The sequence below is a fragment of the Malaclemys terrapin genome, chromosome 5 (genome assembly GCF_027887155.1).
Source record: "Malaclemys terrapin pileata isolate rMalTer1 chromosome 5, rMalTer1.hap1, whole genome shotgun sequence".
NCBI lineage: Eukaryota > Metazoa > Chordata > Testudines > Emydidae > Malaclemys > Malaclemys terrapin.
The window spans coordinates 25830949-25846519 of NC_071509.1; the positions used below are offsets into that span (position 1 = coordinate 25830949).

The 15571-nt window shown below is 38.3% G+C and overlaps 1 protein-coding gene across 1 annotated transcript in view; it reads left to right on the forward strand.

Moving 5' to 3' along the window:
• Positions 1-15571, forward strand: part of C5H4orf50 (chromosome 5 C4orf50 homolog) — a 77731-nt gene that overhangs the window by 5958 nt on the left and 56202 nt on the right. Inside the window, 4 exon segments of the mRNA XM_054031179.1 lie at positions 1478-2182; positions 7055-7184; positions 8287-8426; positions 12705-15257. Coding sequence (XP_053887154.1) covers positions 1478-2182; positions 7055-7184; positions 8287-8426; positions 12705-15257 — 3528 coding nt within the window.

Sequence of the window (15571 nt, forward strand, 5' to 3'; positions counted from 1 at the left end):
TTGCTTGGAAGATGGCGAATCAGTTACCCCAGACCAGGCAGCATGTTTTAAACGACCCACGCCACCTGAATTGAGAGCTATTTCATATTCTGAGGGCAAAAGCTGCCCTATCCTCGTTGCTCCTTTGCTTAGATAGCCACTGGCATTTTTATAGGGTTTATTGCTTATACTGGTGAACACTTGTTCTCCAAAGCTGTATTTGCCACTCAGTGAGTGCTCCTACTCTCTACCAAGCGGTGGTTACAGTTGGGGTTTTCCCTTCATGGGAGCTAAGACCACAGTAGCATGATTCAAACTCCTCCAGTACTTTTAGGGTGTAATGTCTCAGTATAACAGATAGTATTAAATTCAGTAATTTCTAAATCAACCAGTTTAAAACTAAAATATATTTTTCAGAATTTGTCTAAACAGTTCCTATTCTCCCATCCGAAAGTAATTTCGTTTAAACCTAATAGTCTGATCCTGCCTGACGCTGCGTGACTTTCATGCTTAGTGTTAATCTCATTACTGTACTTCTGTTTCATCAGTAAGCCCCCTAAAAATCAATAGATTGGAGTGTAAAAACACTGAGCTGAAACAGTACTTAATGGGATATTGCAAATGCCTCAGTCAGACCTTCTCTGTGCTTCAGTATCTGCTGAAAAATTCCTAAGTTTGCATTATGTTATTTGATGGCCTTTAGTTGGTTCAGGACTAGTTAATGAAATAAGAAACGTTTGTTTTTCTTTCATCTGACACATTTGGACTTTATATCATGACCCACACATTCATGTAAAGTGTAATGTGATTCATCTGACAATGAAAATTATCCATATTCATTTACATGTGGAACACTCTCTGTGAGCTGACTAATAAGGCCCACTACCCTTTCCTTCTTCACATGTGCGGGGGGTGGAGCGCCCGGGGGTAGCAGTCAGGGTCAAGGGAGAGACCCGGCCCCAAAATTGCTGGAGCCCTGCGGGCCACATTGTGGAGGTTCTCGGGCTGCAGGTGGCCCGTGGACCTGGACTTTGAGACCCCTGACCTAGTACAATGGGACTAAGAACCTAATTGTGATCTCTGGACACTACTACAGTATAAATATTAAACAATAATATGTTGTATAGTTAGGAACTGATTATATGCATTTTAGTCCATAAAAGGATTTTGATTTGATGAGTATCCTACATTATGCAAAATGAACTAAAATATTAAATATCAAAGCAAACATGGTTTTTAATTGAGATGTTTTGGTGGTGGCTGAAGCGACAAGGTAATGGGCCAAATTCTGCTCTGACCTCCACATCATATAGTCCTATTGATTTCTGAAAAGTTTTTGTTCATATTATTCCTGGGCTTTGGCCATATGATGGTTCAGAAGAGATGGGCAAAATTATTGCTCAATTAAGAAAAGGAAAAAATATTGTGAAAAGAGATTCTGAATCATAGATGTGCCTATTGTTGTTTTCATTCCCATACTAATCCCTGAAACTTGCAGGTTCAAAAACAAGAAAAGGCAGAAAGAAAACAAAAAGAAAAGCTATGGCGGCTTCAGGACCAGTTGAAGACAAAAGAGGAGGAAGTAAAGAGTCAGTCAGCATATTTCGAGCACTACAAACAAAAGCAGAACCAGAAGACAGCAGTGTTGAGAGAACGGGAGTTGTCCCTTCAGGGTCATGTGTCCAGACTGGAAAAGGAAGTCCTAGATCTCAATGCCACTACAGCTTTTCTGTTCTCTGAGCTAGGAGAGGGAACTATACAATATCTCCGATGCAAACTGGAAGCGGTATTCAATGGAATTCAGGGGTCTTTGCACTTTGATGTGAATATAACTAAAATAAAAACTCTCATTGAAGATGTGGATCATTACATGAAAAACCACCTACAGACACTGCAGCAAAATCTGAAGAGGTTACAGGAAAAAGAAGAAGGTAATAATAGAGAACAAGCAAACCTACTAACTAAACTTCAGCACTCCCAGGACAATGAAGACTTCCTGACAAGGAAATTAGAGGAATCTTGCTGTCGTGTTTATGATCTGAAATTGTCTGAGATCAACCTTCAGGAACGAGTGGAAGAACTTGTGGAAGAAAACAGCACTTTAAAGGACAAATTGGGAGCAAAGTTACCAGAAGAAGGGGAAAAGGAGCTATTGCCTTCAGGAATGGAAAATGGAGAAAATAAAGCTGTAAGTGGTAACTGGGTAAGTGAATGTAATACAGAATGTGATTAACTTTTACTTTTATACTCAATGGGGAGGGGTGTGAAATAGAGCCCCACATGTTTAAGAATTACCTCACTGCATGTGTCTCTTGACAGTTCTGGGCTGGCGGGATGACTGGTTATCATTTCTACTTGAGTGGGAAGAATCACTCTTCTGCTCGCTGCTGCAACATTGGGCCCTAAAGTAATATTTTACATCATTTGTTGACTTCTGCTATTACAAAGGAGAGTAAAAGGCAGAGAAACTTGAAAGCCAATATGTCATTTCCTTGGTACATTGTTAGAGGGGCAGAGAGGCACTCAGACACGGACAATGAAGTGTGCCATGGAGGGATGGTTTATTTAAAATAGGTAGAGAAAGGAGGTCTGTATGGCTGAGACTGGGAGAATGCATGTTTCACAGTTCAGGGCAACTGCACCTGTTCTCCCCCTCTGTGGTACAGCGAGGGCACCACTCTCAGGCCTCCCTGGCAGTCACATCTCATAGATGGAGATTCATGTCTCTCTCTCCCTTCTGAATGGAGTATCTCCAGGCTGAACAGTTCCCTACCCTCACTGTTACGCCAGCAAAAGACAGGCTTCTAAGCAAGCTTCTTTTGCCTTCTTTTCAGAGACTAATACCAGAATGATTGCCCACAGTTATAAGTTACCATCCAGAACTTCCTGTGCAAGCCTATTTTATTCTTAAGGTGAAAGCACTACAGAGAAACCATACTGAAAATAATAAAAGAACTTACTTACCAGACGTCACACCAACCCTAATACAGAAGGAACAATCCTTCAAAACCCAACCCAAGGGTTTTCTTTGTAGTTTCAAGTTAATCTCAGCTTCAGGTCAGAACAGCACACTCATTACATATTTAGCCCACCTTTCCTACAATTTTGGGGTCTCCGATTTGGAGTTTCCAGGATCAGGTAATTAACAGATAATTGGCTTCTCTCTCCCAGAGGTAGCTTCAAAAGGATGCATTTGAAGTGTGTTATTTGCCCTCCCCTGACCCTCAGATATTTTCTCAGAAATTCACTATACACACATTGTTCCCAGTAGTCCTTTGAGGTTCCTCATGTCTCCCAGAGATTGCATTAATTCTGTCTTTCAACTAAGGAAGTTCCATGCAAGTCCATGATAGTACATAAACATTTGCATTTTTAATACAACAAACTTAATTTAATTAGGTAGGATATTGTCAGTCTGTCACAGCATGTTTGAAAATTGAGTCAGGTAAAAATATCTGTAAAGCTGTTAAGGTATGAGCTTTGGTTTTCTGTTAGTGTTGGTCACAAAAGTTAAAGCTGCCTAAGAAACAGGAAGCCCATCTCTTTCTCCAGCTTTTTAAAATATGATGCAGGGTGTATAAAAGGAGAATTTGATGGACAATTTTGTTGCCTTATCTCTGGGCTAACAACAAGGGTGCCTTCATGGCTTTATTAGTAAGAAATAATAATGCTCAATTTTTTTCTTCCTTTGAAGTACCACCTTTGTAGTGTGTGCCTGGAAAGACGTTAACTTGCCCTTGCACCTATTGCAGGATAATGAGATTTATCTTGTCCTATGGTTACTCTAGTCAGCTGATAAATTTCACACAAAAATTCCAACTTCTCAGTATTCATTAGAACAGTGACTTGTTTGAGGCAATAGAATTTGTTGACCCTCTTCCTAACTCTCTGCCAAAGCTTTGTTCTACCTTTCAAAGGCTTCAGTGAGCCCAGTGTTCATTTAGAACCAGATCCTGCCATCCCTATGGAGGCAGAAACTCCCACAGAAGTCCAGTGTTTTCCAAATATTGAAGCCGGTAGGAGTTTTGCCTGAGTAAGCTGTTGGAGGACAATAGCTTACCTTTGCATAACTATGGTGCTGTTAGGCTAATAAGAACAGTTAGGGACATAACTAAAGAAGAGAGTGAAGCCTATTTACTGTGGAGATGTGCCTCACATTGGAAAGGGGCAATGTGGGCTTGTTTCTTTGTATCAGTGCAAGTTATCACTTGCCAAGACGTCTTGTGGAAACAGTGACATCCAATTACTAGAGGCTGACGTGGCATATTGTGTAAAATCTCATCTCACACTGAGTATCTAAAGAAGCAATGTGCCCTAACACTGTACTATATTTGGGTGTGATGGTGTTTGAACTTATAACACGGGAATTTAATTATCTTGCAGGTTAACCCTGCACTATATTTGGGTGTGATGGTGTTTGAACTTATAACACGGGAATTTAATTATCTTGCAGGTTAACCCTGCACACCAATTATCTCTTGGGCAGCCTTCAGATACTCCAGGCTTTTTAACATTTGAAGTTTTTAAAAGATATGGCTTTGTTTTGAAAGTGCACTTTGTTTTACATTGTTAGCTGGGCTTCATTGAAACATATTTATTAATATTTATATTGCATACACACCTAAAGGCTCCAACTGAGACTGGGACCCTATAGTGCTATAGTACTCACATTAAGGAGCAATTTTTGGCCTGGAGAATTTACTCTCTAAATAGATAAGGCAGATAAGGTCCAGATAAAGGAAGTATTTATTCTCTCTATTTTACAGAAGGGAAACCAAGAGGATAGGTGACTTGCCCAAGGTCACACACATAAATCAAACCCAAATCTTCTGAGTCCCACTCCAGTGCCTTAACCTCAAAATCATTTTCCCTCGCATATTAATAACTCCTTTTTGACAGGTTTTTGATTGGGACTAATAGGGGAGGGATAGCTCAGTGGTTTGAGCATTGGCCTGCTAAGCCCAGGGTTGTGAGTTCAATCCTTGAGGTGGCCACTTAGGGATATGGGGCAAAAATCAGTACTTGGTCCTGCTAGTGAAGGCAGGGGGCTGGACTCAATAACCTTTCAGGGTCCCTTCCAGTTCTATGAGATAGGTATATATCTATATATATTATAATACATAGCCTTGTATTGTAGGAAGATGTCAAGACCCAAGGAACAGAACTATTGGTATCCTTCAGTGTGCAAAGTGTCCCTAAATACATTGATTGATTAATTTACACAGCATATTTCTTTCTGTTTGATAGACCGTTGAATCCCTTAAATGCCATGTCAAACAGCAACAACAGCACCACATGTAATTTTCTGGATTGGTGGTTATATTTTTTCTCTTTTGTAAAACATTAATGAGAATTATTCTAGCAGGAAACGTTACTTTAGGATACTGAGGCACAGCTTTAAGCTGTGTATAGTAAAAGGAGGAGGGAGACCTCCAGTGGTATATTGTAGTACTGGTGAGGGGTTTTTTCCCCCCTGTATTTCAGTAGGGTTCACTGATCTTCTCATTGCACCGGTCTTGTAGTATCCAAGATGGAGCACTTGCAAAGTGTCCTGATTTACATGTTAATCTCATTAATGTCCCTTCATTACTGTAAAATGATTAACAGTATGAAATATAAAAAGGAGAATTTTAAAGTTTGGTAACTTTTCAGCCAGTCCATGTGATTAATCATTATTTAATATTTGTTATTGAAGCAATGAATGGGAACATTTGACTGTTCTCCATTCAGAAAGGAAATGTGCCTACATACATATGTCATAGTAAGGCATAAAGGATGGTAAAGCTATCAGTAAAAGCATCAAGCAATAGGCTTGTCTACAATCCTTGAAAGCTAGTATAGTTGCTAAACTTCTTCATGCAATATTACTGAATTAGGCCCTGGTCCTGCAGTGAGCTCAACGTGGGTCCTAATCATGCAAAGCTCATTGAAAGGTCTGGATTCTTATGGAGCATGCTCAGAGATATGAGCAGGGCACTGAGCTCAGCTCGGCTGCATTTTCCTCAGTGTGCACATGAAAAACACATTTTGGACAGGCAACTGACTGAAAACATCAGTTCCTTTGTTAATTAGGTATTCACAAGAAATAAAGATCAGAGCCCAGGTGAATGGATGGAATGAGGGAGAAGGATGTGGGAGGGGACAGCTGAATTGATTTGGTAGGCAATGTAATTCCAGAATATATATTTTCATGTAACAATCTATGGTGTCACAGAATTTTCTATTATATCACTGCTGTGTAGCCATCTTATCTTTTGGATTATTTCCTTTTTAAAGAATGGACAATATGACACTGCCTAGGGGTGTTTTGACATGAAAAGTCACCCTGAAATTTAGAAAAACAAGATTTAATTTTAAAAAAAGGTTGCCTGATGTATTTTTGTGTATTTATCAAATAACTTCAAAATTCCTGCATTGTCATACACATCTGTGAACACTTCTGTTCTGAAATGAATGGAAATTTGTGTGATTCAATACCTATCTCCTGTGCAAGTCATTTAAATAGATCTCCTCTGCTGTTGTACTCTGCCATGAGGTGGTGCATGATCAGAAAGGCACAATTCCTTCCTCGCTAGGGTTAGTAATTTGCTACTGGTTCACCACCTCAGCTGCACTAGTATGATTGCTGTCATCTCAGCTGACACCAGGGACCTCCAAGTTAAATGCATAATTAAATAGCTTTTTATGTCTAGGAAAGGAAGAATGGTCTTTGTGGTCTTTACAGGATTGCAAGTCATAGAACTGGGTTCTACTCCCAACTCTTTCAAACTAATGCTATGGGCAAGTCCCATAGCTGCTATGTGCCTTAATTTCCCCATGCATAAAATCAGGCTAATACCAACCTCCAGTTTCTTTGCACATTTATAAAGCATGCCGAAAACATTAGATGGAAGGTGCTATAGAAAAGAAAATATTTATTGTTACAAAGTGTGCTTGGTTGGGAAGCAGAAATTGGGATTGGGAAAAAAATGTAAGGAACACAATAAAGAAAATTGTGCAGCAGTTTGTGATATATTATTAAACTTCTAGTTTTATTATACTATTTTTTTCCTTTCCTCCTTTTTCCCCCATTAAGAATGTTGACCTATTTTTCTAGGATGAGCAGCTAAATCTGAAGAGGGAGGCAGTCTTGGATCCAGTCAGAAACAAAGCTAGTCAAACTCCATCTTTTCTACAACATACCAAACAGTCTCATACAACAGCAAGTAGGAATTCTGTTTTATTTCATATGCACTACTAGTTATGGAAGTGTTTCATTAAGGGGTGCATATGTATGTGTCTAAGGGGATGTTTGGATTTATCAGATGTATGTGGTCTGCTGCCATGCTATTGTGAACTCTGATCCCAACATATCTCATAAGCTCAAGAGAGTTGGGCTTTGGTAGTACTTGAATGTGAGACCTCTGAGGAAAAGCCTAGGAGCTGCAAGAAGTTGTAGAGGAGATTCATTACGAGACACGTCTCCCTGTAAGTCACTACTGAACCGATGTTGCAGTGTAGCATTTGTGTGTGCTGTGCAACTGGAGGAGTTGACTCTCAGATCAGATACAAAACCAACGCCCTGATCACTTGGATCTCAAAAGAGCTCAGCATTCACCTAGCTGTTCCCATTGGAGTCAATAGGAGTTTTTCAGTTGATTTCAATGGAAGCAAATGTAGGCCATTTTTGAAAATCACATCTATAACTTCTCTGTACTATCTATAAAATGTGGATAGCACTTAACCTCCTTTTGTAAAGCACTTTGCGATTTGTGGATGAAAAACCCTACATAAGAACTTATTACTATTACAGTAGAACCTCAGTTTTTACAAACATCAATCTTTTAAATGCCGGTTATACAAACCATTTTTCTAGATGGAAGAAAAATCACATAATGAAAGTTATGTCGATAATAAACAAGTTGACATCCCTTCTCATTCTGATGCCTCCAGTGCATTGGAAATTACTTTGCACTCATTTGAAGGACAAAAAGAAAGTGTACCATACTGCAACATATGCATCGTACCTAATGTAATTTTGAGATGTCCAATTTTATGAAAGTTTCGATTTTATGTACTCCTCAATTCCCAACTAGTTTGTGAAAAAGGGGTTATATTGTAAATATTATTATTTATTAGTATATTTTATGATCAAATCACAGTGTTCATCTGCCCATCAAAATATGTGTGATTAATCTCATATCATATTGGTTTTGTATGTATAGACCTTACCATATTTTTCATTCGCATGCTTCATGCCAGATTTTTTGTTACTTGGCGTACGTCATTCAGCACCCTTACACCTGTTCAAATGCTCTATTGTAACAGAGATAGCATCAGAATGTGGCTATAGCTGGCTTAATAATGTGGAGGGGCTGCCAAAGGAACTTCCCGTACCATTTTTGGAGCACAGCTCCAGTGCCTTGGTGGAAATTGTTGAAGAATCCAGGCTAGCTGACGCTGAACAGGTGAGAAGAAAGTTGTTGCTATTTTTTGCTAACTTTGCAAGCACAGCATTATCTGTGAGTCACAAGATAAATAAGGAACAGACAGAGTGAATTTAGGAATTAGTATACAAGTATGTCTTCCAGAACAAGCTGTCAAAATTTTGCTCTAAGGTGGAGACAGATCTGCCCAGAAAAATACTATTTACATGTTGGTATTTTCCCCTTACAGACATTATTACTATGCATATATAACACACAGATTTTCTGTTTGTATAATAAAATAATGAATTCCAGCTCTTGGATCTCCACTGTGGATCCTGATGACATATTCTGGGTTCAGGGTAAAGTCTTGGCTCCATTGAAGTCAATGGGAGTTTTGCTATTGACTTCAATGGAGCCAGGATTTCGCCTTCAATGGCAGTGATAACTCCACATAATGTTCAGGTGCAGAATAGGCAATAGAGAGGGACAGTGAATATGAAAGGGTAGGTTTTTATCTTAAGTACTTATGTCCTTGCTTAGAAAGAGAAAAGTTACTTTGATAAAACCTTGGGGATTGTAGTGTTGTACTTAGCATATTATGAAAATCAGTGGACAATTCACACAGCATTTGATAACAAATATTGCTCTTACAGTGGGGTAAGGCTGTCTGTTCTGTGCAGTGATTGGAGAGTGATCATCATTGCAGTGTTTCTAGTCAACAGGGAGTTATACTCATGAGTTCACTCTTGCAGTCAGTTCCTACAGGCATAGTACTAATGTTACCTAGGACACGAGAGGGATATATATATATGTAAAATATATGTATTTGCATTTTAATACTACAGTTTCTTGTTTTTATAACAATGTGTATAGTGAGAACAATCCTAAAGATATTAAACTGGCTCCTGGAAAACAACTATTTACTGTGGGGTAGACAAAACATAGTCAGCAAACAGTCATTTTCCTTTGCACTAATTACGCTTTAAAGTAGCCCTTATTATACATATATACATTACATACAAAAAACTACATGAAAAAGTTAGGAAATGCCTTGTGTGTTATGGTACAGTCTTTAATTACATGATCACATATATTTTCCACAGAAACCCTGCCTTATTCAATGCACAGGATGAGAGTGCTCACTGAATGAGCATCTATTCAACATTTTGATTTCTCCTCATTGTTCAGTCCCCTGCTGTATTACTGTACACTATTCAAGCCCTGCACTGAAAACAGAATTATTAATTTCCTCATGGACTTTTCTATTATACTTATCATTATTTTATCTGAGTACTTCACAAACATTAATGTGTTAAGCATCACAATATCCATAGTATTATCCCCATTTTACAGATGGGGAACTGAAGCACAGAAAAGATTAAGGCAAAAAGTAGCCTCTAATTTTGGGTACCCAATTTAAGACTCCTAGAGTCTGATTTTGCAGAGTACCTAGCATTATCTAGCACTTTATATGTTCAAAGCACAGCTCCCATTGACTTCACTTGCAGCTGTGAATTCAGCACTTCAGGCCCCAGAGGTGTAAGGATGCAGGAACTCTAATGTGGGTCTGCAAAGCCTGGTAGACTGATGGTCTCACAGTGCCACAGGGAAGACCATGCAGAGCCGCACCCAGGAGAATAGGAGCCACTGGAAGTACTGCCCAAGGCAGCCAGAGTGACAGTACGCTGTGGCCCTATGATTGGCCAACCACCCGTTTAAGCAAGGAGGGTGTCCTAGGAAGTTGTTTGGGCAATAACACAGACTTCGGGCCTCCTGGTTCTCCAGACCTCACCTCGTATCTTGATTGCTGGCCTCTGATCCCAGCCTGACTCCGATCTTGACTCTTGCAACCTGACTCTAGCCTGGTACTACCTCTGATATACAGTCTCCAACCCCGGCCTGACTTTGACCATAACTCTTGCTACTGTCCCTGATGTGTGAACTCCAGCCCAGCTATGACTGCTAGGTCAGACCACCTATGCCCTGGTCCCTTACACCGGGGTCTCCAATTGGGTGTGCAGAAAAAGAGGGCCAGATAATCAGTGATCACCTGTGAAAAATGTGCTTTAAGTGACTTGACTAGCATCATGTACAAACTCTGTGGCAGAGGCAGGAATAGAATCTAATTCTCTAGGAAACCATTCAACTGCCTTAATCCTGGGACCATCCTTTCTCTTCCTGCAATTACCCATCTCATTCATTGCACACTTTCTACTTCTGCAACAAATGAGGTGGAATTCCTACAGTTAATCAGCCCTCATTCATTCCCAGAACAGGTCTATCCTGTACCCTGAATGAGGCAGGGATCCTGTGGAAAAAATAATATATGCTCATGTAATTAAATACTGTATCATAATGCAGACACACGAGGGGGCTGAATTACGGTTGCCTGGACAATGTAGGAAGACCTCATTTGGGATGCTCTGTACAAGTCTGGTCACCTATGTTCAAGAAAGATGAATTAAAACTGAAACAGTTGCAGAAAAGGGTTCTCCTGTGGACTGAAATACATTGGTCAAATTTCAGTTGTTGGGTTTACTGTGTGGATGATGGTGGTGGCCTATGATACACAGGAGGTCATATTAGGTGATCTAGTGGTCCCTTCTGGCCTTAAACTCTGACTCCTGACTTTTGAGTTGTCCTGAGCATGTGCAAACTAAGATTTTTTTTTTAAAGACTTATAATTTAGCCAAATGTGGGTAGTTTTTCACAAGGACAGTAAAAGATACATCCCTGACACAAAGGGCACCCAAGTGCACTTTCAAGTCCCTGCTCCAAAGCATGGGGGCATTAGAGCTTCTCAAAGAAAAGGTTTCCATGATTGTTTTTAGTGGAAAAGCAATGTATTTTTCCCTTGCCAAATTCTCAAAAATGGTGGAACTGTTTCGTTGAAACTTTAAAGAATAATTTAGCCTCAGGCAGATACCAAGCATAGAAAATTCCAGTCTAAAAAAAAGTTTTGGAATGAAGCAACTGAAAACGGGGTCTTATAATGGGAAGTGTCAGCCTTCCCTATAATACTATCCCTATGGGTTTTATTCAAGGATTTCTTTAAAGAAAAACAATTTACAAATGTAATTACTATTATTTCCACCATTGTTAGAAGACTCTTGCTTTGATGGGTCAGTGACTATGCAGTACCTTTTTAGCACAGGTTTCATGTGGATTTTGTGTTTGTGAGTTTTGTGCTTATGAAAAGTGTCACATTGACAACTCTGGAGGCAGAAGAGAACGGCTTTCTGAAGTCTACTCTCCACAGAACATGAACAGACATCTCCAGACTTGTCAGGAATCCCTTAGAGGTTCAACTCCTTGTCCAGTCAAGACTCTGTCTTTACTGAGTCTGCAGACAAGGATATCAGTTTTTGCCAGTTGTGGTAACATATGTGATCCAGATGCTTGTGCTGAAATTCTGGCCCCTTTGAAGGCAATCAAAGTTTTGCTATTGACTTCAATGGAGTCAGGATTTCACCCGTGTTCAATAGTGACAACAAACTTATATCACATTGGTTACCCAACAGCTTCACAAGGATGTCAACTTTCATTCTTTACCAGCCTGGGCTAGATTAAACTAGCAGCCAAGAAGGGAAAAGCTCTATCTCATTACAATTCTCTAAGTTCTCCAGCTTCCCATATTAAGGAAGTTTACATGGCAAAGGATTTTTTTGCATTAAATAATATATGCGAAATATATAATATTACTGATGGTTCAATTACTTTATTGATAAGAAGTCTGATATCTGGGCTCAATTAATTAATTAGTTCATTAATTTAAGATGGATAAGCACAAAGCAGAAAGGTTAATACATTACCAGTCTGGAACAGAGCCTTGCAGCAGGTATATCATTACTCTGTTCCAAATTATGAACTCAGTTCTGTCCATATTTATATTGCCCTTGTTTATGACAGAAAATTTCACAGATTCCACAGACCTCACACACCTTTTTTTTTTAATCTATGTTTTATATATAACATTCCAGATGTGCGTAGACCATAGAGACATTTATACTAACTCTACCTAGCACACAATTTCTATTTGGCAAATCTTAACAGCACATACATCTTGTTTCTAATACTTCTACACATACAAAGAACAGAGGTTACCACACTTTAACTACTAGTAGATTTCCACAAGAAAGCTTAGCATGAGTATAAGACATTCAGAGATTATATGATATTGTCTAACGATATATATGTAATAAAATGTTTCAAGACGGTCAAGTCAAAAGGCAAGTATATATGAAATAGCAATATGGCAACTTTCCTTATAGCTTATGTTTTTCAATTTGAGACACTTCCTCTTTTCTTTATTACCAGGTCGTTCTTGGTGCACAAAGATCAGATGGTGCTTCTCTGTTGTTTGGATGTACTCCAAGACAGCTTAAAAACAGACAGCTAATCTTATCTTGCTCTGAGAGGCTAAGCAATGATGGGAGAAGTAAGGGGACCAAAGAAAAAGAATATTTCTTTCTCTTAAAGGAACAAGCTATAAATCAACCAGCTAATCATTCGCCTGTCTTCACGGTTGCCACTTTGATTGAGCCTCAGTTTGTCTTGCTAGAACCTGAAATCCACAAGGTCCTAGGTGTCAGATCAGAATCTGTTTTCCCAGTGAACAAAATGCTGAATTTGAATTACAACCAGACATATCACAATAACTTTTGTCTTTCTAATGGTGTCTTGCATGTTGTGAAAGGATTTTCTTCTGGTAAAGATTCTGAAGCTCTAAAGGAAAAGGTTGCTAACACTGAGACTGAAATTTTCAAACTCCAGGTTGAAAAAGATTATATGGAAAAATGTTTGCAAAATAAAAAAGCTATACAGAAAAGCACAGATGAAAAGAAAAACTCAAATAAAGAAATAAATGATGGAAAAAATCAAAGTACAAATGGTCCTGAGAAATCTCAGCAAGAAGAAAAAAGGGATGAGAAAGCACAAATCAGAACAATAACTTGCATTTCTGAAAAAGTCAACAAAGTTGCACATGATGAAACTGGGGAGCAAGAAGCAGAACCAAAATTTCATACAGCAAGCATTCCAGGTGAGCAAAACATGTCTGTCCTACACAAGGAATTAGAGGGATATCCCCAAGAGAACTCTGAACTTAAGGATGAACATGGAAAACATTTACCCATCTGTACCTTTGATGAAGTGAACAGAAGATGCCTAGAAAAGAACATTTTTGTGACAGAAGAGAAGGGTAAACAACCCGAGAATCTAACTGACCAAATAAAAGTGTGTCTACAAAAAAGGGTTGAACTGAAAGAAAAGAGAGAGCAATGTCTAAAACTGTATGAACGAGAAGATGAGGATAAGTCATCATGCAAACAAATGACTGATCAGATAGAGGAATATAGTAAATGCTCTCAAAAACTGTCTGCACTGAAGGAAGATAAGTATATGTACCCACTGAATATATTGTCTCCTGCACAAGAGAGAAATTTATACTTAAACAAAGGGTTAGCACTAGAGGAAGAATATTCTGAACATGTTCATTATATATCAGCAGCAGAAGAAGAAAACAATGGGTATACCATGGAAATAGATAAGTTAGAGAAGTTAGAGGATATATATTCTCAAAGAATATCTGCACTGATGAAAGAGAATGGGAGTTACTCACAGAAGCTCCTTATGTTACAGGAAGAGAATGATAGATATTATCAGAAGATGTGTGCACTAGAAGAGGAGATAGATGCATATTCTCAACACATATTAACAGTACATGAAATTGATGTGGATTCTTCCCAAAAGTTATTAGCCAAGGAGGAAATATATGGTAAATGTTATAACAGTGTTTCAAAAGAAAAGAATTTTAGGTGCCCAGGAGCGATTTGTGTTCTCTTGGGTAAGACTGAAATCCTTTCCAAGAATGTCTCTCACCTGGTTAAAGAGGAAGATAGAAATTCTGAAAAAGAAATACCAGTGATGGAATCAAATAAATTTCTCAAGAAAATTGTAGCTCTTGATGAAAAGAAGATTAAATATTTCCAGCTGCTTTCTGGTCTCAAAGAGGAGAGAAATAGCTTTTTCAGAGAAATAGCTAAACTATTACAAGACAAAGAAAAATATATAAAAAAATCTCATGAACTGGAAGAAGAGAGAGAGAGAAATTTACAGATAATATCTCAACTAGAAGGAGACAGAGAAACTTTATTGGGAAGTTTGAGTGAGCTGAAATGTGAACAAGATAAATATATGACAATGATTTCTGAATTGAATGAGTGCAAAACCAAATGCTACCAAACAATTTCTGATCTACAAGAGGAAAAACATATACTAAAAAGTGATATGGATGGAGTCCATAGGGAAAGTTCTGAACAGCTTCTAGAATCTCAGAAAGTAATTGAGAACCTTCTTCAAGAAAACAATGAATTGAAGGAAATAATGTCTGCTCTTGGAATCAACTATGAAGAGCTGATAAAAGATAAAATTTCCGGAATAGAAGGAAAGTTGCTAAGATTGAAGCAAGAAAATAAGAGTCTACCACATAGAATGCAAGCAAAGGAAACAGAGATGGCTTCTGGTAAAATACATACTAAAGAAAAAGGAATTCAAGTTATAGAACACTCAAACTATCTCACTAGAAAAGATGAAGACACCTGTTTGGAAGAGGATATTGGTAGCATTAAAGGATATTGTCAAGTGGGGTGTTCTAAAAACACCGAGACTTCTAAATGCCATTTTAGTAATGTTGGGATAAGTTCATTTTTGGGTGACCAAAACATTATGATCTCCAGGGTGCCCCAAAAGACTTCTGAGAGACTGGAGGTGACAAAGTTAGCCTTTGAAACAGAAGACAAAATATCAAGCAACAGTTTTTCTGAATGTTGTGGTAAAGTGCTGCAGAATATGGAACTTGAGTCTGCAAAGGTAAAATGAACCCAAATGGACCAGTTGTCAATTTTTATGATAAAAATGCATTCTTTTCACAAATGTCAGGGTTGCTAGTGTAGAAAGCCACTTTATTTACACTAGAGTTGGTTGGAAAATTTTAGTTGAAACAAATTATTTTTTAAAAACATTGATTTTTGACCAAATGAAGCATTTCAATGTCAAAATGTCCTGCCTTTTTGACATTGTCAGAACAGAATATTTTGATTTTTCATTTTGAAATTACTTTTTCAAACAAAAAAAATTATATAAAAACAATGATTTTGATCTTTTAAAACTTGAAATTCATAATG